This window comes from Leptidea sinapis, chromosome 9, assembly GCF_905404315.1.
Source record: "Leptidea sinapis chromosome 9, ilLepSina1.1, whole genome shotgun sequence".
NCBI lineage: Eukaryota > Metazoa > Arthropoda > Insecta > Lepidoptera > Pieridae > Leptidea > Leptidea sinapis.
Genome location: NC_066273.1, coordinates 12282326 through 12309267, shown reverse-complemented (window position 1 = coordinate 12309267; position 26942 = coordinate 12282326). Strand labels below are relative to the sequence as shown.

Here is a 26942-nt window from a genome sequence, read left to right as displayed (position 1 = left end):
GAAATTGATGTTAGAATTAGGGAAAGCAATAGGAAAAATCTATGATAGAAATTAAATATACAGTAATAATAAATTATATAATTTATTAATAATTCCTTAATTAGCCAATTAATATAACTTATAAGCGACAGCCCTGCAGCTCGACTATTTCAAAGGCGGCGCCTATACCTAATTTGGAGCAGAGTCAATACTTTTTATTTCTCAAGCTCCGTTGCTAGACAGGGCCGGTTCGGGTTTAATTCTCGGGCAAAACAAACAATATCCTCACGTTCTCCAACAGATGCATGCATGCTGCCTTTAAACGAACTATGGTAATTAAGTCAATATTATTTGAGTGTAGAGTTCAGTGATGAATAAAATGTATTGAATTTATTTCATATATTTATGATTCCGTATTCCTTGGAAAAAAAAGGTATTATATAGGAATATTGCGTTAATTTTTATTGAAGAAAGAAATGTTTTGAGACTCAGTCTCTTGCTAGAGTTTGGCGAGTCAACATCTCCTGAGGATGTCTCGTGTAGAGGCGAAACACATGTCGAATTGTTTGAAGACGAATATTGGCGGAACGAACACTCAAAGAAACTCAAAACATTTGGAATATAGCGTTGTCTATCAAGATGATTTTGCCGAGGAAGTCTTTCTGACTTCCTTCCTTCCACATAGTTGCGATTGATTTTAATTAAGGGATACGGTGAATTATGCTTAGTAGGTACTAACATTTCGTAGATAAATTGATTTGGAGATTTCAATGCAATTAAATCCTAGGATCTATTGTGCCCCCTTCTTGCGCTAGCGCGCCTGCTCTCAACTTATAAGTTAAGAAGGAGAATCGAGGCTAATTAGGATACGTGTTACTGTGCCGAGATTTAAATTATATCCTCGAGACCTCTTGCTTTTAAAAGGCGTAGGATCCTCAGTGGGTCCAGGCAGGGCACGTCCTCTGCTTCAAGTGAAGGTGTTTTAAGACACCCCAGCCTGATTCTGGCAATGGCTTCGCATTCCAGAAGAATGTGTATACGGTCTTCAGTGGCTTCGCACCATTCTGGCTAAATACCCATTCAGCTTGCAATGGCCGGATAGGAACCTCGTGAACCAGTGGATGACTCCTTTGCACAGGGTGCCGGCTAGATTATGGGGACCACAACGGCTCCTATTTCTGCCGTGAAGCAGTAATGTGTAAGCATTATTCTGTTTCGGTCTTAAGGGCACCGTAGCTAGTAAAAAGACTGGGCAAATGATACATGACTTGAGAATTTTTGGGTTTTTCAATCATCTTCAGCGGCACTGCATTGTGATCGGCAGGGCGTATCAATTACCATCAGCTGATCGCCCTGCTCGTCTCGTCCCTTATTTTAATTAAAAAAAGGTAATTATATCTACTTACATAATATATAAACAATGGAGGACAATTTTAAGCGTAACTTTTGTTTGGAAGTATTTTGTATGTTGGGGTGTAATATTATATTGATGGGTACAAAATGTAATGAAAGATTCAAAAGTGTTTTTATAACCGTACAGTCAACAATAATGAATTTTATTTTTTTTAATTTAACTTACAAAAATGTCAATTATATTGTACCTCGTCAAACTGAGTAGTATCATTTACTTAAGATAATTATGTAAATTTATTTTTACCAGGCATTTAACCAAAAATGATCATCATCGCTAAATGTCGGGCATTGTAAATTATTATAAAAACAATTTGGTGCAAATTTATTACTAATTGAATCTGCCTAACACCAGTAACACAATAAATGTGTCTAACATCTGCTTTAAATATTATGGTTAGTGGATTATTCATAATGGTAGATCATACCCGCTAGAAATAACCGATGATCGAATTGTATTTTCCAAGTTTTTAATACTTATGCGGAGTCCTAGTTCATTTTTAACCGACTTCAAAAAAGGAGGAGTCGGTGTCAGCCAAATTAGGTTTGTAACTACATACATAGTTATAGGTGATGTGGTTGTGTCACGCGCGATGTGAGGAGGCGAGAGCCGAGAGCGGGCCGCAGCGGGAGGACTTTAGATTGTAAAAAAATGCAATTATTATCTAATATATAAAATTCTCCGTGTCCCGATGTTTGTCAACAAAATCATTCGGGTCGATTTCCGTCAAAGGTTCAAGAAATTGTAAAAAAAAAAACAAAATATGCAGTTATTGTTTTCTTATAAATCGAAGGCATGACTCATTTCACTACTTTTCTCTAATACTCGTAGTTTCCGACTTGGCCATCACCGCCCTTATCAAAAAACCATCCTGTATATTATGACAATTCATACAATAAGCGGGTTCGGGGTACCTAATTAATATGGCAAAACAATGTTTGCCGGGTCAGCTCTTGTACTTACTATAAGCTTACATTGCACATGGATATTACACAACCCGCGGCTTTAAATACACTAGGTTTGTTACAAGCAACATCGTAAAGTACACGGGTCAGTGAAAGTGCTGGGAATTGAACCCACACATTAATCTAAGTGCTACAATACATTAAGATAAATATAAAATGGGATAAGTTATTCTCAAAATTGATTCGGACTGATCTTATTTTGCGTTTATATGGTTACATTATATTAGTGTGAATGTTTTGAAGTAGTTTTATTTTAGGTAGAGAGTGATATGTTATTTTAATGCCTACTACTCGGCTAAGTCGAGTTAGTAACGGCCGTTCCCAATATTCAGTCTATCTCTTACTTGAGATAAAAATCGTAATTTTCGTTGACTTTTCTGTCCCAGTAAACTTATCGATGGTAATTCACCTTATCCGTACACGCTGTCTGTCAATGGGACGACGTATAGCTTACCAGCAATAGAAGTTTGTATGGAAATTACAATTCACGTGTCCCAATATAAGGCGATAAGAATGACATATCGGATATATTGGGACAGCTTCAGATTATGGACAGCTAATTACTGACAGTAGAAGGTAGTAACTTATCTCTATCTGTAGATAGTATGTTGGGAACGGCCGTAACTCGAGTTAGTAAGTCTTTTATGGGGCGATGTATATGCTTTTACAACAAGATCCCAGAAAATGTTCAAAACAGATGTATGACGTTATTCAAAAGAATTGTTAAAAAACGTTTGTGTGGTAAAAGATTACTTATAACATAAATAACTTTCTTAATGATACCACAGATTGGCAATGGAGCGACCGCCCTCAAGCTATTAAATAATAAGTTTAATTGTACAATATTACTCTGTAAACATATTTTTTTGATGGAAAAAAAAGCCCGCTGAGTTTGTTGCGCCTATTTTTCTCAGGTCTGTGGCATTCGTTTTGGAATGGGGGAATTGTGAATAGAAATATTTGAATTTAAATTTGAATATGTTTAAAAAAATACTGGGAAAGCTTCTGACCGATAGCTGTCTTATTTTATTTACTCACTAAAAAGTAAAGATAAATTTACTCACTTTTAAAATAATTTTCCCTCGCTATTATATCAAAAGAAAATTAAAAAAGCATCGAACGTTAAGTCAGCTCATATCAATATACTTTTGTTCAAAAATGTAGGTACTTAGTAGGTACTTTAAGTATCACATAATATACTCACAGTATGTTCAGGATATTAACAAACAGAATATGCGTCAACAGACTCTCAAACGTCATATCCGAATGATAAAATATAATCTGAGTTGAGGCAATACTGAATACTCAATTCACGCTCACAAAAGACCTCTGTACGATTGCTGCGATCCTGGTATCATTGTTTACACTAATATCGAACGCTTCATAAAAACTCAGTTTTGCATATTTTGTTTTTCCGTTTGATGAGTTCTGTGTGCTTATGTGCATTCGTGTTGATTGATAAACTTGGTAGTATTTGCCACAGTTGTTAATTCATATTGAGTATATTTAATTCAAATGGTTCTTAAAGATTCAGTTAAAATTTATTTCCACAGCCCATACAATACAGCCAAATACTGATTATAATCATTTTTTATGGAAGTGATCACCGCCGTCCACATTCTCTTGCAAAACACCAGAGGAATCACAGAAGTTAAAACTTCTTTCGGCGCGTTGAAAGGTTATGGTAGGGGAAAACTTATGGGTTCGCGTCACAGACCACGGTTGACATCGAGATGCCCTAACGTTACCAATAACCACCAATATTTTCTATCCATTTATACATCATCTATTTTTATCCGTATCAGTTGTTGAATAATAAATATGTCAATCATGTTGAAAATCCAATTAATTAATACATTTGTATACATAAAATAATTAATAATAAAATAAAATAGTAAAATTGATTTAAGTAAAGTATTTACGTAAGTAAATCTTCTAAGTTTTCGCTTCTAGCGTTCAGATCTACGACTAACAGTATTTTGTTTCTTAAAAAAAATCTTTAAAAAATAGATTGCTATCGTAGCTTTACATGTGTACTAAGAAAACATAACAATTAACATATACGCATAACAGTTCAAATAAAAATATGAAAATTTAAAAAAGACCTCGCGAGAGAAAAATATTTTCGTAACTGACGAAATACAGGAAGATGATGAATTTTATATCATTATAACTATATTATTATGATTTAAATAGAGTGACATCACTAAAACTTGTATGTGAACTTAGTTTGTGGTTATATAAACATATTTGTTATTGGTTATTATGAAATTAATTATAATGCTTTGGACATGTTCGATCGGTAATAGACTTTAGCTTATTTGTAAACTGTATTGCTAAGTTCTTGTTTAATTTCCCGCCAAACATTGATTACACCCGTATTGCCCGTATTCCAACGATGTCTCTAATAAGCATCTTGAAAACAAGAATTTTTAATTACATTTTAATACTGAGGACGATACCAGAATATGGGTTATATATTGATATTCTAGTGTATTGAAGATATCAACTTTTTTTCACCGCTACCCACATTCTCTCAGACACCAGAATCACAGGAGCATTGCCGGACTATATGGAAGGTGTTAGAGCTTTCATTCATTCACGTTACACATTCATTTTACGTTGTTCCTTTCTTTTAAAATACTATGTTACTTAAGAAGAGTTATTAGTTTTTGGCCATTCTTTCGATTGGCATCATAAGAGTAGGGGTGTATTTTTTTTACATTTAAGTCGGTTCGATTCCTAGACGAGGCAAGTAATTTTTAGATAAATCTTTGAATGCCGAATTACTAACTTTTAAAAATAACATAAAGTCTTCTTTCAGTAAAATAGCCTATCTTCGATATTTAAGGTACTTTCCCTTCATGTCCCATAACTTTGGGACAGCCTGTATATTTATAAATAGTAAAATAGTGGTATTTTGATCCGTGGGGAACAGTTTGGTATAAATATTACAAGTATAATTGCTACTTCTGGATGATAGGCATAAATAACTTGTGTGTGTATCACATGCTTAATAAACAAATTCCGGAGAACCGGCAACGAACCACCGTCAACAGCTGAAATTTGAATTGCACACAGTTCAAATTAAAAATAAAAAGTAGTTCAGAAGCGTATGTATATTTAGTAAGGTGTAAAAGACGGGCCTGATATCAAAAAATACAAAAAGGCTTTGCAATCCAGCGATAGACAGATACACTATAACTACTGCACTAAGAAGTATTTACATTTCTAAGTTCAATGAACCCATATCTGTAGCTATAAAGTTTAAAGTTTACAAAATGAAAAATTCCTTCAATTATGACTAGCCGCTTGCTAATTTCAAAGCACCCAACCGTCTGTGTTCCCAAACAATTAAAGCTTTTAGAACAGTTCTCCCGGAATTTAGGTGAACACCGAATACCGGTAGCCCATTTACGTACATTTACGCAACTACTGTCCGGTTCGGGCCCCGTCTGTTTTGACAGATGCACATAAATTGCCGAAATGATCGCCCGTTTGAGTTATAGTTTACTATAAAGTTAAACGAAACAAGTGAAGACATTAACGATGCCTTCTTCCTAATGCTACCAGCCTAGTAACCCATGTTGCATAACGAATTTATGTTATTTATAAATATTATGATTTTTTTTATTTCTCTATCTAAATCACGATTTATTATCTACTTGTAAATCAATCGAAACATTTTGAAAAACTTATGAAACTGAATGAGAAGGAAATATTCGATCTGACTGTTTTAATTTTTCCGCTTATTGTTGTCAGATTTGTATTAGTGACAGTAAGAGACGAGAAGTGCATTTGGACGTTCAGCTGATTGTAATTAATACGCCCTGACCATTATCATGCAATGCCGCACAGGATTCTTGAAAATCCGAAAAACTTTGATCGGCACTAAAATTGTGCTCGTCCTTGAGAAATAAGATGTTTAGTCTCATTTGCCCAGTAATTTCACTAGCTACCGCACCCGAAATACAATAATGTAAGCGATACTGCTTCCCGGCAGAACGCCTATTTCTGTTGTGGCCGTCCGTTGGGTACCACCCTTATCTAGCAATCTTGTGCAAAGGAGCCTCTCACTGGTAAATCTTGCGACATAAACACGGTTTTTGTAAATCCATTCAAAATGTTCTCGTAAACGTGTGATGTTTGAACTAATTTAAGTAAAACTTTTTAATTAAGCTCAGTTTGTCTGTGGTTAACTTTAATTGCATTTAATCAAACATATTAAAATATTATGATTTAAATCGCGGTCTAATTACTGTTAGAGCTTTATTTAGTCAGGCTGTGGTTTTCTCTGGTATTCCGTATGTGTAACCACAAAAACGGGACAACGTCCGCGCCTTAACGGGATGACGAAACCTTTTTTGAACTTGTTTAACATATGATTAGTGGATAATAAAGACTTAAAAATAGGAATATATCATTGCAAAGGGCCACCGAACAATTCAATAGTAAATCTGATAAATAAAGATTATTTAAATCACATGAATTAACTTAAAGTTTTTAACAAAGTATTTATTTTTTTACTTACTTTATACTTCTTTATTTGATTAAAATATACGTTAGTAGATAATAAGAGGTGGTACTTTGGTGGAGCTCTGCTCGATGTGAAAACTCGGAAATTGCTTTCTTCCAATCAATGGAATACCAAATGATAAAAACTCAAAATGTTGATACATTTTTATAGACATTTTCGAGTACTTACAATAAATTGATTCATAATAGAGAGAAATTATATATGTGAATAAATCAAATCAGATTGCTGGCTAAATATATCTAAAAGACTATTACATCAAAGTCTTATTTATTTATTTATTAAAGTACACCACATCACATACAATACAATTTTCAATATTATTTATTTATATATCCATCCGCCAATAATTAATCCCATGTTTGCGTTGCATTTCATATAGAGAAAATACAACAGAAATTAAAGTGAATGTAAATATTTTAATAATAAAAATATTTATATCAATCACATTGACTAATCAAAATACATGCAAGCAATGCAACTCACACATGTGAGCAATGAGGAAGGTGAGGGCGTCGAGCGCTCGATCGCCCTGCAACTACCAGGCGATCAGTTCCAATAAAGAGATTACATGTAAGAGTAAACAAGAAAGCTATATGCAATGCTATAAGATCGAGCGAGATAGCGTGACAGCAATGTCACCCCTGCAAGTTCACAATTCACATTCACAAGTCACAACCAGACCCCAATGACTACATACACATTACGGAACACTTCATAACACTACTCGAGGAAATTGTGCTGAGAAATATACAAGCATAATTATTATTTCATTAATATGATTTATTGATTTAATGGAATATTTAGTTTATTAAGAACGATCAAATATAATGTATGTTCTAAGTAGTAATATAACCTATATTGCTATCACAAAATTCAATCACGTTATAAATAATAAAGCAAATTAGTTATCATCCATGTTACTCTAGACTGTTTTCTACTTTATAACTGTCTGCATAACTATGCACAAAAGAGACAAAACACAGTTGATAGTTACCAGGGTTGGTACCAGGCGTGTTACATATCCGATTCTTGTGTTTAAGAGACATTCGTCCAGTCTAACTTGAAACCTATCTAATACTCTTTTAATTTTTATTGATCTTTAAACATTCACGGCCTTACAAATAAAATTGTTTGTTCGGACGTACGAGTATAACGTTTCCCGCGTTTATTTGCAAGGCAGCTTGTCACTAGGAAAACTTCAGAATATCATTGTATTGACAGTGTCGTCAACGATAATGTACACATTTTGCATTTTATTTGTTTATCATCAGTTATAACTTTATACCAAGTTTATTTGTAAGGCCGATAATCTGTTACTACAGCAATGATAACTCTATAGTAAATAACTTCAAGAGCGCGAAAATTACTTCTTGAGTTATACAAAACATATTACATATTCTTTGACAAAACCCAGGCACAAAAATGGAAAAATATAGAGTATAATTATTTTTAAAATTCAAGTTCTTCTTAGATAGAACTCATTCATTACTTTCATATGATATTACATAACAATTCCTAATCGATTCCTTTATCAAAAAAAAAACAGTGCAACACTTTCTATTCTGCCCTAATTAAATGAATAGCCAAGTTGAAAATAAAGATTTATTCCAGAAAAAAAGAAAATAAAACACACATCATATAGGTTCTAATCTACTCGATTGAATCCCGAATAATCCTAACCCTGTAAGGCAAAGTCCCGCGGGATATGTAAAAGTACTTGTAAAACCTACCAAGACTCCATAACCCCGGTGGAGCACACTTGAGCGCTTACACGACCTTGTACTTTAGATACATCGCTCGACTCACACAGCACATTGTACTCATATAATTGACTTACCCTTAAAGAAAATTTATATTGTAGGTGCATGCATAAAATACGGAGATAAAAATTAATGCAATTAAGCTCGGTTACAACAAGGGCCAGGTTTTTATAATAAAGTAGAGTACACTTTACATAAGCGATGTTTTATAAATACAAAGGAGTCTCTACAATTACTGTTTACCGATGTAACAACACTTAATTATTCTCGCTAAATTGCATGATCCTTGATCAACGGGAGGTATTCTATAGGTTTTAATTTACCTGCGTACCTTATTTTAGACTGTCGGTCGTTAGATTTTACAGCGTCGACTAAATGAGTAATTCATAATTTCACGCCTTACTGACTGAAAAGGGGTGCACTTAGGGGTAGATATATTTATTGGTTTTATGGTAAAAGTATTTATTTACTTAAGGTACTAAACTTATCTATGACACTTGCTAAATAACTATAATTAATGGTTCTACTGGTGAGTACGCGGATCTCTACTATTAATTGGTTAAAATGAGTTACTCGGACCGGTCCTGTAATGGTTAATGGTAACTACGACCGGCCCGATCAATGGTCACCCGCGTACTGCCTTACTAAAGGCAACACATGGTTTTATTACAATTAATTTTATCTACTAAGCAATATTTGTAATATAATGCTGTTCGATGGATTTACTTCGAACACTGACAAAAACGCTTTTAAAGGATGGACGAGCGAGTAAATAATTGACATGTACATTTTTGATAAATAAACAGTGTAGTTTAAAATATTTGGTCTTATTTTTGTATGAGTGCAGAACATTCGGTGGGCCACTATTCCACTTTAAAAAAAACTTAAATATAAGTTTGTCTTTATCAATGTCACACGCTGAAAACGTGAAACGCTAAATCGCGTAACGTGTCGTCGGCCTTACAATGTGTATACGCAGATTGCATGATCACTTGAGAGTCCTTAAATTGTTTTTTAGACAAAGCTGTATAATCTCCAAGTTTAAGACGCTATAGCGGCATTCCTTGAGCTTGAATCTTAATCGATGTTTTATGTCTTACACGGAGTGGAGTTTATTTGAAAGGATCACGAATAACTTTAAAATATGATAGTCTGTAGCGATAACTTATATTCAATACTGTATTATTTTTAAAAGAGCGCAAAAAAATAAAACTGTGATAGTTTCTTGTGCCTCTTCTTCTCTCTCAGAGTACCATTTGTTTCCAAAGCGGTTAACTTAAATAAAAACATTTGAAAGGATTAAAATACGATATAATTTAAAGAGAATTATTATTAAATAACATGTCAGCAGAAAAGAAAAGATAGTTAAAATTATTATTAGTAAGTTTAGCTGTTGGTCTAAGTGGCGGTGGCAGAACATTGAAACGGCAGCTCTTGAAAGTTAGTGCCCAACTGCACAGTAGACAGTACATATTATGTCTACTGTGCGAACTGTTCTTCATTAAAAAATCAGTTTCAGTGGACGGCATTAATAACAGAGAACTTTCCTTTCTACACACAAATTGTCATATCAGTCTTGCTCAAAATAAAGTCTATAAACGAATTTTTTTTAAGTATGAAACTAAACTTTTTTTTAAGTTTATCTAAAGAAATTAAGTTGACTTTTGTTTGCAAGACAGACAAACTGTGCTAATACTAAGCGGCCAACTGAACCATTATTAAATTACGTTATTCCCAGAATAGGCACAACAAAGGCAAAGCCTTAATAAGGCTATTTATAAGCAAAATAATACCAGGCTATCATAAACGCGCAGAGGTGAAAGCAGTCTCCTCATTTTACAGTATCGTATGGGATTGTGTATGGAATAAAGAATAGATCAAGGAAGCCATCAATGGGCTGTCATAAACTGTTGGTTGTGATGCGCCTGCGCATCTCTGCGGGTGATTTAGCGCGCATTGTTACTTCAGGGCTACCTATCGTTTGATTTCTATTAATGTTTCAAGTCAAAGAAACAACAGAGTTTTAAGTGGCAGATAGTTTGCTTGTAATTACGTTAAACTGCCTTTAAACCCTCGTTCTTTGAAAATCTTGTCTATAATGTAAATTTTAACACATTTTTTTTATGACAGTAACGAACGAGACGAGCAGGACGTTCAGCTGATGGTAGTTAATGGGCCCTGCCCATTACAATGCAATGCCGCTCAGGATTCTAAAAAGAACAAAAAAAAATTAAGTGGACACTACTCGTGCGCTTGTCACCTTGAGACAAGATGTTAAGTCTCATGTGCCCAGTAATTTCACTAGCTACGGTGCCCTTCAGACCCACACACACCCAAACACAATACACATTACTGCTTCACGGCAGAAACAGACGCCGTTGTGGTACCCATAATCTAGCCGGAATCAGCACTGGTAAAACTGGTAAAATAGTTAAAAATAATTTGATAGAAAAAAAGGAAGGTTAACACATGTTTTTCCCAAAAACTAAAGTGAGAGTTTGCTTACAAGCAAATCGCAATTGTAAAACGTTTTAAATATAAAATATTCCAGTTGATCCATAAGTTCCAGCTGATCTCCTCGTTTCTAATGCCGCTAAATAAATAATTTAAACTAACTAAATTAAGTTGGTAAAATCTTGTGTGGAAATTCTATCAGAATTCAATTTTTATGTGCGAATAAATAGTACATTTACAAAATAAAGATCACGGGTTACGTATAGAGACACCTTATGGTATACGAACCAGATTTTTATTGTAAAAATATATAACTAATAACTAAATCAACATCAAAGAGGCTTCAAGTAATATAAATAATTTTCAATAAAAAATCCATTAAGAGTTGCAGGGCAGCCCTAACAAGTGCATAAGTGTCAACCCCCAAGACGGCACATGTGCGGGCCGGCTGTGCGGCTAACCCCGTTCCTCGATCTCATGTTTCCCTCGTAACTACTACAAATATTTCTCACCATTCTGGATAATAAGAAAATTTACCCCCAACGAATTTCATAAATTAGTGTAACTATATTTAAATACCATTATTTTGTACGCAAATTGTTAGATATATTAATATTTTTATTTTTTATTAAATAGCAGAGCGAACATTAAGTAGATTTTTAAGATAAAAAACATCTTTTTGTATATAGCATCTGCGTATTTTCTTGTCAGTCCATTAGGAATTCTGTGAACTATTTACACGTTCTGGTCATTCATTCTCATTCGATAAGGTATAGGATACACTATATTTTTGGAATTCTATGATCGCCATTTTGAAATTTTCAACGGCGTGACCAGAAAAAATATTGCCCATTTTTAAATTGATAATTTGATTGACACCTTCATATTCTTTGTCATTTATTTGAAAACTAAATTATTCTCAGAGTGTTGGCTACATCTAGTCACAATCCGTATTTTATTTAGTCATAGTTGCCTAGTAATTTCACTACAGCGATATTTTACCCAATACACAAATAATTGTCATACTCATATGTGTATATTTTGTCGTAATTATAATAAGGCATAAAAGGCATTCAATTTTGAGAAAATAAATGCCTTTTCTGCCTTTTAATTACCTAAATATATATAATATTGTAACTCTTTCTGTAAAATTATCAAATAAATCTTTTTTAAGATCAATCTTATCAAAATAAATTTCTTTATGCCGATCTAGTGTGTAACCGCATTTAGTTTTTAGTCTCCAGTTTATGTTGCACAATTACTAACACACATGAACGCGGATGCAATCAGTATCCGGCAGAGATCGTTAAACTTTGCAATGCTTCCTCGACAACCAAAATATTCGACTTGTATTACATAAACGAATGGAAAACCTGAGCTTTTTAGCTAAAATGATCTTCAGCTGAACACAATTATGTGCATAGTTAAAAAATATAATATATAATATTTACACACTTTTAAACAAATTATCTTGCCCCAAACTAGGCATAGCCTGTGGAATGGATTGCGTGACAACTATATTATATTGAATACGATATACTTGCTTAAACATACATAAATACAAATAAACATCCATGACTTGGAAACAAACATTCAAACCCGGGACCTATAGCTCAACAGGCAGGGTCACTAAGCACTGGGCTAAATGTTCGTCAAATAATAAATCATAAGTAAAGGCATAAAGTGGTATTTATTTTCTCAAAATTGATTCGTTTACAATTCTTATTGATATAATTTCTAACATGCTAGATACTACTACTGCGTCGGAAACAAATGGCGCTCTGAGAGAGAAGAAGCGGCGCATGAATTATCTCCCAGCAATGATAAGGAAGAATCCCGTGTAACTCTTTTCCACATGCAACAGATTGGAGATCTTTCAATGTACGTAGGCCTGGCATCTAAGCAAAATACTACATTGGAAAACGGGACACAAAATCAAAACAATGCCTGCGCATCCACACTTCCTGGAATCCCGAATTTATCAAAGCGTGGCGCACCAGTGAGGCTTCTTTGAACAGGATACCGGCTAGATTATGGGTACAAAAACGGCGCCTATTTCTGCCATGAATCAATAATGTGTAAATATTACTCTTTTCGGTCTGAAGGGCGCCGTAGCTAGTGAAAGTACTAAACAAAAGATGCTTAACATCAAGGTGACGAGCGCAATCGTAGTGCCGCTCAGATTTTATTGGTTTTTTATAGAATCCTGAACGGCACCGTATTGAAATGAGCAGGGCTTATCAAATACCATCAGCTGACCGCCCTCCTCGTCTCGTCTCTTATAAAAAAACCACGCGCCCCCTCTTTATCAAGCCGCACTTTTCGAGTTGAAGCACGCAATGCAAGCATGCATGGGCGTGACCAGGAACTCACTATACTCACTCTGATGCCTTCAGAACCTACGAATGATCTGAAGCTAGTCGAGTAACGACGTCAGTAAAGCTATTTTAATTACATTTTTTTTAATTATTTTATAACAGCTTTGACATTGCAATAATTAAAAAAAAACATTTAGTAACTTAATATTATGTAAATGGATGTAAAGTTATGGAGATTGTTTTTTTGTAAATGTGTGGGTGAAAATTATAATTTAATATTGTACAACATTACTAAGGACTATTATTATTAAAATCTGAATATATGTGTCTAGATTGTCAATATAATATTTTTTAACATATTTTTTACTTTATTTTATGAGGTTCGTGTCTTATAACTATTTAATACTAGCTGACCCGGCAGACTTCGTACTGCCTGAATGCCTCAATAAAAGACCTAAATTTTTGTATAAAATAAACAAACAAAGGAATATTTTTTAAGTGATTACCCGTGTTTTAAGGAATCTTATTTTTTACCTCCTAAGAAAGATATAAAAATTCTAATTAGTTATTCATTTTAAACTCTCATATATATATATTATTATCTGAACGACGCACGGGGCACACATTAAAGAAAATCACAATTGTTGTTTTTATTTAATTCCGAATATTTTCATATTTATTCAACCTTTTAAACCTTCCCTAGACTTCCACAAATAATCCAAGACCAAAATTAGCCAAATCGGTCCAGCCGTTCTCGAGTTTTAGCGAGACTAACGAACAGCAATTCATTTTTATATATATAGATAGATAGATAGATATATGGGATTCTCTTTTTTAATGTCATATCTCCGTAATTATTCTTAACTCTACGTACTTCATATTTAACATATTTATCATATAATTGGGTAATGATTACATTGTTTCCTAGTCTTCAAATTTGATGTTACTCTATCTGCAATAAAGTACAATAATTTCATTAATGCTAGCTGATCTTAACCTCCATAGTAACACGGGGCACAAAAAAAACCGATGCAATATCAAAATTTTACCACCTTCCTATAAATATAATTATTCAAGAACCCTTGAGTAATCCCTTATTTATTTATAAACTTATTTCATACCTTACTTCAATTAACAGACTTTCATAATAATCTTAAAATGATACCTATATTCCAAATGACAGTTTTAAATACCCAAGTAGTGTGATATATATTGAGTGTGGATTATCGATTTTGTCGGTTTAGTAACTAAACGTTACAGTCAAAATATAAAAACAAAATGGTTTAAGTACAAGGACATTGTCTATGATAAGATAACTAACTTCATTAACGAGAACTGGTAAGTACTTATCACATAATCGCGTGGCAAGTTTTCAACCTAGCCCATATATCTTATATATAAAATTCTCGTGTCATGGTGTTAAACATTGAACTCCTCCGAAACGGCCCGAAATGACCGATTCTCATGAAATTTTGAGTGCATATTGTGTAGGTCTGAGAATCGGACAACATCTATTTTTCATCCCCCTAAATGTTAAGGGTGTTTTTTTTTTTTTAAATTTGTTTGATTATGAGTCAGCATTAAAAATACATACAACTTCAAATTTTCACCCATCTACGATCAACAGTTACTTTTGTATCGCGATTTTAATATCGGCAATACAACGTTTGCTGGGTCAGCTAGTTTTATTATAAAACAATAAAATTACTCTTAGGCTGCTTTGTCAAATATACTATACTTTTAAGTCATTCAAATAATAGTAATATTTATTATAAGTTCTGTATGCTGTATTATTATATATTTTTATATTTATTCTTTTGCATACTATGGAATACTGAATTGGCTAGAAACTGTCATAATCATTACGTTAACACCAGGAACAAACATAAACTTATAATGCCTACTATTCGGCTAAGACGAGTTAGTATGTCTTTTTGGGCTGTTGTATATATATGCTTTTGCAACAAGATCCCAGATAATGTTTAAAACAAAATTTATAACGAAATGTTAAAAACGTTTGCGTGGTAAAGGTTACTATAACATAAATGACTTTCTTAATTATACCACTGATTATATATATTACTGATATAGAGCGACCGCCTACAGGCTATTAAATAATAAATTTTATTGTACGATTTTACATTGTAACCATACCTTTATAAAAAAAAAAGAAGCCCGCTGAGTTTGTTGCGCCCGTCCTTCTCAGGTCTGTGGCATACCTTTTGGAATGCGTGGTAGTTTTTGACAGTCAATAAGTGATTTTATATCGTATTTTGAATAAAAATATTTGAATTTGAATAATTATTTGACATTAGGAGCAAACCTCAATAAATAAAGTAGGCTAAAATACGAGATTTTCTTTGTTTTCCTGAACTGGCTAAAAAGTGGCTTCAATTTTCATTTTTATTGTTCTTTTTTACTACTTTTATTACTTTTATTGTTAGAAGTGGGAATTGAAAATATTTAATAACCCTTTTATATTTTTTTGAACAGAATAAACAAAATTGTTATGTTAAAAAGTACGTACTAGCATAGTAGCTCGTATTTTAGTTCTATCTAATAAGAAATATTAATTGTCTGATCATCGAATTTTAGACTACCGTCATATCAATAGTAAGGTATAATTCTACATAATATTATAGCTTGAGCCATCTTACTATGATATAAACATAAATTATAACGCATTCAAATTCTCCAAATATTTCACCAGAACTTGAATACGCTTTACTGGGAATCTAACAGGAAAACTGTAATTTGATTTCATGATATTCAATAAAGGACCTAACAAATATGAACGGATGTTTCATCTGCAAGCCAATTCTAAGAAGATGACAGAATGAAAGCGTTGATTTCGAGAATCATGTTTTCCTAATAATGTATATTTTTTATTCAGTCGTTGAAAGAAAATACATGATTCCCATCCGCTAACCAATCTATGCTGTTGTTAAGTTTTTGAAGTGAAAACTTCCTGAGGCAAGGTGAGCACTTTTTTGTGGCTATTCACTGTACTCTTGTATTTCGGATTAGACTTTTTTTATTAGAATTATTTGATTCGCCTTGATGTTGTTTTCACCGTTATCTTCAATAAAAAGTTCGGTAATAATTGCCATACCGTAATAATTATTTATAAAAAAAATTATAATAAAGACCTAGTTTACTAACATAGGTCTTGCAAGTTCATAAAAACCACATTCACTTAAAATTAAGTCTAGACTGAGTTTAAGTTGTACCTATAAGTACCAAGGCAACATAAATAGCAAACGCTCTATAAGCACTAACGTAGGACATTCATATTCGTCAGTGCCATACACTTAAAATGCCAGCCTTGTAAGTAATTTTAAGTCATGTCAGAGCATCGTTTTTATCTTTCCGTACGGTGTAACTTAGATACCATAAGGCGTAATATATTACCATTAATAGTATTTTGTATATATTCAAGACAGGTGGGATGTTTTAGATTAGTTCGATAGAAAATTGTATGTTATAGTGCCCTGGTAGATTGTTAAACTAAAAATAACGAATTTTAATAAATAATTAATAACTCCAAAGCAAAACTTTGATAAATATTGTCTATTTTATATTTTCTTTATAATTTAACCGATCCATTTTGTGTATAAGCTCTGCTTAAATTAGCGACAATTTAGACCGTGTCGTAAGAGCTGTCAAGAAGTTAACCATTGTTTGATAGTTGTAGTGACCCAGATTCAAAGAATTGGGTCTGGCATTTGATGTAAAGCAGAAAACTGCATTTGTAAATTACGATAAACTATTTTGGAGCTGTTGTAAACATATTATGGAATCGATTCGTTTATATATTATTAGTAAAGCGGTACATGGAATTTATTTATCTCTTGATGTTAAACATTTTTAAACGTCTACTTTTATTTAACAAATCGGTTCCACGTGAATAAACGGTTAATAAACTATGAAGTAAACTTAAATAATGATATTTAAATTTAACTGAATACGTTATATTTAAAAATAGCAATAAATATGTCTATTAAGTCCTATGCTATATTCGTAATGTTTTAATAGTTATATACATGACTGGTTGATTACTTAAGTCTTTGCTAAGTGATTTATTAATAAGATTTTACTATAATTTTGTCAGCAATATCAGACTTAGCTCCGAAACCATTTTTAAATATTTTTAACTTTAATTAATCATAAAGTTTGAAGAACCTATGAAGACGCGGCACCATAAAGGTTTTTTTTTATTTTGACAATGGCGCCGGTTTACGCTTAGCGAGCAAAGCTGGGTCGCTGATTAGCCATCTCATTTTTTTTCTGCTATTAGCAAATGAGCATGGGGAATCACCACCCAACGACTAGAACCGAATATCAGAGAGCAGTATGGTAAAGTGAGCTAAGATGTACTTAAGTTTTACAGTTCAGTTCAGTGCAGCTCTGTTTCACTGCGACCAATGTCATCTATTGTGATAGCCATGATGTTAACTAAAGCTCACTTCTAAGATTGATTCTTATCATGAATTAAATTTAAAAAATCAACCTAAGAGTTGACAAAGACACGTCAAGATTTATGAACTCTACGTCACTCGAAGGGTTGGCTCGGTGGAAGAGCACTCGCATGGAACGCGAGAGGTCGCAGGTTCGAGTCCCGTATCGTTTATTAATTTAAGAAATAACATTTTTTTTGATTCTTTTCATAAATCGTATTATAACCTTTGCAGTGAGCTGACATATCTCAAGTGGTTTAAGAATTGGACTTCCCAATGGGATCCTACGTTTTCGCATTAGGAGCACATTCAGAGATCCTCTCTCACGCTCTGCAATCTGTGAGGCCTCTGAGGAAGATTGAGAGGTGTTTGTTTAATCTACTACTTCTACTATGGTGGTGCTGAAGTCTACTGGGCTTGGGTCTTGACAAGAAACAACCTCCAGTAAAGCCACGTCATAATTCAAAGTGAAAGTCAAATAATCTTTATTCAATTAGGCTTGAAATAATCGCTTTTAAATCGTCACTATAAATATTAGTAGTACTGAATCTACCATATGTTCGGATAAAGTAAAGCACGTGAGAAGAACATACAAGAAACTCAACGGCCATCAACAGATTGATTGAAAAGGTTTTGCAAACATCAAAAAATCTTTTTCCAAACTACCTATTCATTCTAATACAATCATAACCTTGCCCTGTTTGTACAAAAAAAGAAATAAGCATGATAATATTATTACTAAGTCAAAAAAAAATTTACAAATATTTTGTCTGTTTGGCGGTTTGTTTGTGCACGTTAATCTCAGTCTCGGCTTAGCAGATTTGAATACGTATTTCGCTTTTGTATTGTAGAAATGTACTATTAATTTGTGTATATTTCATCCCCATCATCGGTCCTCAAATTATCAATCAAATGAAATAATTAATACATTGAAATCTATGGGAGCTAAGTGGCGGGCGCGGCAAACATTAAAACTCTTTACTTTCTTTCTTCTCTAAGCCCCTTATTCTTGCCGAAATACTGCAATGAATAAATGCATGAGTGCCAAAAGTATGTTTTGAGCATCGGGATAAAGGAACAATAGTTAATCTCCAAGTTTTTTCCCGTCAGAATCCAGTTCTATCCCCGTCGGTGACTGACATGCGATCCAATATGTTTTTTGTTTGTTTGGCGAGACGTAAGTCGATACTGGTTCGGAATTTACGAAAGTAAATCCGCTGATGTGTAAAATTTTGATGATGCAGAGAAATTTACATAAAATACTTTTTTAAATGAATCAACTTCCTATAATTATTAATTTAGACGTTAATTAACGCGAAAATTTAAATACGCGGAAGACAACAATCTAACTATTTTATTTTTAGCTTTTTTTTATTGGTAAAGGAGGACAATCGAGCATACGGGTCGTCTGGTGTTAAGTTATCACCGCCGCCCACATTCTCTTGCAACACCAGAGGAATCACAGGAGCGTTGTCGGCCTTTAAGGAAGGTGGACGAGCTTATTTTGAAGGTAAGATGGAAAAGTGTATTGTATACACCTACTTTCAATAAATTGTTTTGATTTTATTTGATTTAGGTACCCATGTCGTATCATCCCGGTAACACCCCACAAGAAAGCTCATTCCACAGCTTTGTAGTACGTGGAAAAAGCTCCTTGAAAATCTTTTTTATGGGATGGAGCAACAAAACTACAAGTTGCTAATCGCCTGGTAGTCTAAATATAATTTAAAATCAATTAGTATTTCTTTCGGCAAAAAAAAAAAAGAACGAGATTTCTATATTTATTCGCACCGGTTTATCAGTGTTGGTACCGACTAGTTTTGGACCATTCGCAAGTCTTTCATCAGGGTGAGTTCACCATGAACTTTGAGACGAGACAGCAATACAATCTCACTGCAGAATTCAGTAGTTCAGAATTATGTTCTAGTAGTTTTTAGGGTGCCGTACGTCCAAAGGGTAAAAACAGAATCATATTAATTACTAAGGCTTAGATCCATAAAGCGTACACTTATACTTTGCTCAGACTTTACCTACGTAAAAATTTGCTGAGTGGGAGTTTATCAAATCCAAATTCAAATATTTTTATTCAAAATAGGATTCAAAATCACTTATTGAACGTCAAAAACTACCACCCATTCAAAATAGACTGCCTCAGACCTGAGAAGAACGGGCGCAAGAAAATTCTTGCGCCCGCAATGGGTTTTTTTTTTAATAAAAATATGGATTACAATGAAATATCGTATAATAAGCATTAATAGTTAAAGAGCCTGAGGGTGTTCGCTTTATTCCCAGTCTATGGTATCATTAAGACAATCGTTTATGCTATACTAACCTTTCCTACACAACCGTTGTTAACAATTCTTTTAAATTTCGTAACACATTTGATTTGTACATTTTCTGGGATCATATTGTAGAAGCATATACATCGCCCAATAAAAGACTTACTAACTCGGCTTAACCGAGTAGTAGGCATAACAAGTTTATGTTTGTTCCTCATAAACTCCCACCCTCTTTCATTGATTTAGTTTTTATTGACAGCTGAAAATATACTGAGCTTAAACTAAGACAGACAATTCAAAAGTAAAGTTCGCGTTTTATCACACTCAGTTAAGTTTAACTTAAGTAAAGTCTGAGCAAAGTCTAAGTAAGCTCTATAGATATCAAGATAAGACTCCGCTGTCTATCCGTCCGCTGTCACCGCGCTGTATCTCATGACGCGATAAACAGTTGAAGTTTTCTGAGATGATGTATTCCTGCTGCCCGCTATAACAACAAATACTAAAAAACGGAATAAAATAAACATTAAAGGGGGCTTCCATACCACAAACGTGATATTTTTTGATGATGCGTACGGGACTATTCTTACGCGAGTCCAAATCGCACTCGGCTGGTTTTGTGTAACACTCCGATGTGCAAGAGGCGCTATAAATAAACAAAATGGATGATTAACACGAAGAATATTTTCATCAAATGCAATGTCACCGTTGTTAATTACTGTTGTTAATAAGGAAAAGCCTATATTTAAGGAAGCAAAATTATTATTTTGTCTTAATATTATCTTGGAACTATTTACTGTAAAAGCGAGGATTAATAACGCGATAACGTAAAGAATGAGTTATGACGTCACTTATTGTTTATTATTGCAAACATTATTTACGATAGCCCAACCTTGTTTCGCATCCTGTGGGAAACAAAATATACATTCTGGATTCTTAAGAATATCTATTTCATATTCCCGAAATACTTATTACTGATGTTGTGTTATACTAAAAATGTGTATTAGGGGACCAATTTTATTAAAAAACAGGTCAGTCTTTTTTTTAAAGGAGCACAAACGAGTGATCACCGCCACCCACATTCTCTTGCAACACCAGAGGAATCACAAGAGCGTTGCCAGCCTTTTAGGAAGGTGTACGCGCTTTTTTGGAAGGCACCCATGTCGTATCGTCCCGGAAACACCGCACAAGGAAGCTTATTCAAAAGATTTGTAGTACGTGGAAGAAAGCTCCTTGAAAATCGCACTGTGGAGGATCGCCACACATCCAGGTGGTGAGGATGATATACTAACTTGTGGCGTGTCGTGCGTAGGTGGAATTCGGCGGCAGGAATCAGGTGAAACAACTCTTCGGAACACTCCCCGTGATAAATGCGGTAGAAGACACACGTCTCTACGCAACGCCAAGTGATCCAGCCGTTCACAGAGAACTGGGTCCCCGACAATTCAAGCTGCTGTCTGTCCGTCTGTCAGAAGGCTGTATCTCATAAACCGCGACAGACAGTTGAAAATTAATTGAAGTAGGCGTTGTATTGCTGAAATCCATAATTATCCAAATGTTTTGAGTTTTCTTGAGTGTTGATTTGGGCCTATATTCGTCTTCAAACTTACTTTAACTTTCATCTTTGAGTCTCATGCCAGAGTTCGGTGAGTCAACATTTCCTGAGGTATCCTCGTGTAGAGGCGAAACACGTGTCGAATTGTTTGAAGACGAATATTGGCAGAATTTACACTCAAGAAGGCTCACAACATTTGAATAATTATGGATTTCCGAAAAATTGCGCCAAATTCAATAAATTAAATGTCTATTTGTAAACATTTTGCATATTCTTGGTTTATTCGCAGGTATAACGTTATGCCAATTTTATTTGAAACACTCAAGAAGGCTCACAACATTTGATTAAAATAGACATTTCGCTTACGATTGGTTTACTCGGGCGAATAACGTTTCCCGCGTTTATTTGCAAGGCTGCTTGAAATTCGGAAAACTTCAGAATTATCATATTTTTTAATTAATTTAGTGGCACGGGATGTCAGTCGATAGGCCAGAATTATCGTTGTATTGACACTGTTGTCAGCGATATAGTCAGCGATATAGTCAACATATTGCATATTATTTTTTTTATTTTTTATAGGTTTATTCTCAGTTATAACTTTATGCGAAGTTTATTTGTAAGGGCGTATTATTGTAACAATATGTCAAACTATACGTCTCTTTGGTTTTATATTTATTGATTTATAAACAATATTATAGACTATTTAGGAATAGGCTAAACCTCTCAGGAAGCCTCAAACATTGATGTTTGTGAAGTTAGTCTGAACTGATTCCGAACAAATATATTTATTTATACAAATAATGACAGTAAAAAAACTAGTTTAAGTTGAGTGAAATTCGTTATTTTATAAGTTTTATATCCAATATAGTTGGTATTTCAAAATTATCATAAGTATAGGTAAGGATGCTTTAAGACATTATTTTAATAAATTAAAACTTTAATAGCTTACTCTTTATTGTTACAAATTACAAATGTAATTACCGCCGCCCGCATGTGTACGCATCGAAAGCTGTTAGTCTCAGAAGTATATAAAAAAAAGTTAGAAAAAATTAAAAAAAAAACACGCTTTGAAAGAAAACCAAACTAAAATGAAAATATTTTTTTAATAAGCGTAAACTACGAATAGTGTGATTACGTAACAAAAAAAATTATTGCAAAAAAGAATGCCCCATGTCACTTTGCTATAAAATATTTCACAAATATTGGTAAAAGTAGAGACATTTTAAAGATATCTTAAATAGCACCCCTCGCTTTTTTACGATAAAATACAATATAAAATAAATACATATTATAAAAATACAATATAAAAAATTATTATATATATTTTAAATTTTGCTTTTTCGTCTTTTTCGTCTTGAAACTATGATAATCTCGTAGTAACATCGAATTAGCACGCGACATAGTCAAGTAGTAGTAGACTACCAGGTATCGGACAAAAAAAAACACTTATTCCGAAGATCCCAATAAGAATACTAGGACAGACTATATAAATCATTAGATTGACACCAATCCTTGACCAGTGTGCAAAGTTTCAAATTAATCCGAGGTTTTGAAGGGCTCGCAAATCACGTTCAAAGATTCCATTACATACAAATATACATTTGAAGCTTACAAAAGCTTGTTAACGAAATAGGTAAATGTAAGTAGTAAAATTCATTTAAAAAATATCCGAAAACAGACCGTTCAAGTGGGTAGATACTAGATACTATGTTGTATGCAATTTTTTTTATCATAATTTAAATAAATATTAATTAAAAATATATCAATCCAAAAATTGAGATTAAAAATATGTATGAATTACAACAATTAAAGATAAATGAAATAATAGGTACACAATAAAAAAATCACAACAATTACGAAAAAAATATTTCAAAGAGATTTAAAAACTAAAATTACCCATTTCTAAGGGTAATTTTTTAAAAGAAATACACATAAAATATGGAAACAACTACATACTTATTCTAACTAATATAATCACCGTGTTCTAATTTTATTTTATATCTCTTAGTTTTCTATCCCCTTAATCCAGAGTTTCACAGACACAATAAAATACTCGATTTTTTTTCTAGGCATACCTGAAGCTAGCTGTCATCTTACAGCATACCCGAAAACCTCGTGTAATGTTCCTTTAACAATCACAAAACACAATAGACAAGGCACAAATTTAAAAAATAAAGATCGTTCTTTATTTGAATATTTGAATTTCCCGCTACTGCGCTATCGAGGCGCTCAGTCCGCGCAGGCGCACCGACATTCAATGAACTGTGAACTGGCTGAAGTCCCACACAGAATATTGTGTTCGCCCAGTCCCCACCACCATTCATGAAAATTTAATGAACGACACGTGAACAATGTGCTTTTGACGTAAGAGCTTTTTCAGTTTGCTGTCAAGAAGTTATTAACGTGTTAATCATTTGACGATTATCTACTTAATAAAATATACATACGTGATAATAAATCTTTTTACTCCTTTTGTACTCGTAGGACACAGCGCGTACGAAAGAGTGTGAGATTTAGCATGGAGAAAGTTTACACAGAAAGCTGGAACGAATAGCATGTATTATAAATTAATAGATTAAATTGGCGAACTTTAGTTTAATTAGATGTGTAATGTAAATGTGTTCTATGATCTTAACTCTGTACTATAAAACCTAAAATTTCATAGACGAAAACATGAATAGTGATTTTTTCCTGTATCAGTTATTGCACATATTTTTTTCCTAATGTGTTAACATTAAAATTTTAATATAACTTCAATGTGATTATTTTTTATTTAGTTAGTTTATTCTGGAAATGAATTATGTTATTGCTAAGTTAGTTATAGTTTTTGACGTTCAATATTAATCTTAAATCCTATATGCATTGCCTATTACAATAGATATAATATGCACTAAAAAGTATGAAAATAATTGCGTATTTTATAGAATCTAATTAATATTATAAATATATTTACAATACTATGACTACATAAAAATATATACATTGCCTATTTGAATATAATATTAATAATTTGAATTAAAGTGCCATAGTATATAAAAGTTTTTGTATTTAAAATATTAAACTCTTTATTTTTATTAAGCATAATACCCATCCAGGTATTTACCAGTGATGACTGTTTTTTTTTTTCAATTATTCGCAAAGTATTTTTTGGTAGATTTTATTTTGTGTGAAAGAAACCAGTTATTTTTTTTATTTATTATAATTGTCCTAGTTTGGTGTAAGTTGTAGATTTATCGTCCATGATAGTCGTAAAAGTATCCAGTATTCGTCACTCCTGCTACTTTACGTTACGTTAGTACTTAAACACAATGATGCGTTTTAAATTAAAGTTAATACCTTTTGTTAACAAATAAGCACAGTACTCAAAAAATGGTTAATAGTTCCTCCGTCCTTCATTATGTGACGTCACCATGGAGCTGGTAAAGTGACCACGCGACCCATAACCCACTTGCAATGCTTGCTTAACATATATCGTATCAACCTGGAAACACGGAGTAAGTAAGCTCATTCCACAGTCTGGATATGAGAGAAAATTTGTTGAATACTGCACTTTGGAAAAACGCCACACAACCTAATGATATCTTTGTTTCAATCATATTATGGTGCAATGGTGGAATTCGGAGGATGACTTGAAGTACTCTCTCTCACCATATAGTGATTACGCCCAGTTTCTTCGAAGTCAATTTGGCTTTGCCTTGGAGTGTTGTTCAAGAGCGGGGTTTTTTAGTGTTTACGCGAAAACATCGAGTTTTTTTTGTGGTTAACAAAGTTAAGCCTTCTGGGGTCTAACAGAGCAAGGTTAAGTTTTACACCATTCCATATGTTGGAGCCATCTAATATATCGTTGATATTCAAATGAAGCAGTGATAGAAATATAACACAGCCTTGTGAATACCAGTGTTCAAGGGCTTAACGTTGCAGTATCTAAGTGTAGAAACTATCGGAAATATGAAGGAAATTTAAAAAGAAGCGCCTAGAGAATACTTGATAGAACGCTCGGTATATCCAGATTAATTACATATATCAACCTGCTGGCTTGCAGTGACGTGGGCGATATATTTGGTCCACATTACTGACCAATAATAGTCAGATATTCCAGGAAAGGCGTCAATGGAATCCTGAGACTTTTCAGAATGGTAGCAGATGATTTTATGGCAGAGGAGGATAAACTCGCGTACGGGTCATCTGATGCTAAGTGATCACCGCCGCTGACATTCTGTTGCATCATCAGAGGAATCACAGGAGCGTTGCGGGCTTTTTAGAATTATGTACGCGCTTTTTTTGAAGGTACTCCCGTATCGTCCTGGAAACACCGCACAATGAAAACTGCAATGTACAGGAATGCCACACATCCGGATTGTGAGGATAATATCATTTTTATGGCGTATAGACAAAGCAAATAGTCCAATAAGGATGTAGCAATATTTGTGGCTATTCGCGGCTGGGAATTGCGTGGGCTCAACACGGGCAACATAAAACCATAGAGCAAATCATTCAAGAAAGTCACTTGCCACTACATTATCTTATATCTTTAAACGAGCAATTCTTGTATATATGTATATGTATATATATATATATATATATATATATAATCTGAATTTCGAAAACGGCTCCAACGATTTTCATAAAATTTAGTATGCAGGGGATTTCGGGGGTGATAAATCGATCTAGCTAGGTTTCAATTAAAAAAAAATGGTTTTTATCCATGTTTGAATGAGAAACAGCTACAATAACATTAGAATACAAAGGTAAATTTCGCCACTATATACAAGACTATAATAGCTCAGATGGGACATTGGGTGATCCGGAAAGCAGAAGAACTCGGATCCAATCCAGATGTCCTTTAAGTTTTTTTTTGTTCAAGTTTTGTACATTCTTAAAAATCCGAGCAGGGCTCGGTCGTCCGGATATTTCAATTTTATACTCTACATAGGGCTTCCAATCTTGGTATTGCGAGATCTCGAATACCGAGATTCCGCGTCATTTTTAAGTCCCGCGTAATGCGGTATTACGAGTGCGGGATTCCACGGGATTTGCGGGATTACAGACAAACAGAAGAACTAGTTTGGCGGATGAAACCCTAGACATAAACATTTTCAGTCACATGTTGGTGATGAAACTGAGTTTTTTAATTCCAGTGTTGAGTGTTGTCTTACATTAATATGATTTACACTAATAATACAATTTATATAAAAGTTTTTATTAGATACTTAATTATTTTTTGTTATAC

The 26942-nt window shown here is 33.5% G+C and overlaps 1 protein-coding gene across 1 annotated transcript in view; it reads right to left on the bottom strand.

Annotated features, from left to right (window-relative positions):
• LOC126966092 (papilin-like) overlaps window positions 1-24277 on the bottom strand; it is a 103646-nt gene extending 79369 nt beyond the window's left edge. Inside the window, exon 1 of the mRNA XM_050809967.1 lies at window positions 23788-24277. Coding sequence (XP_050665924.1) covers window positions 23788-23804 — 17 coding nt within the window. The 5' untranslated portion in view covers window positions 23805-24277. The remainder of the gene's footprint in view (window positions 1-23787) is intronic.
• Between the last annotated feature and the right edge of the window lie 2665 nt (window positions 24278-26942).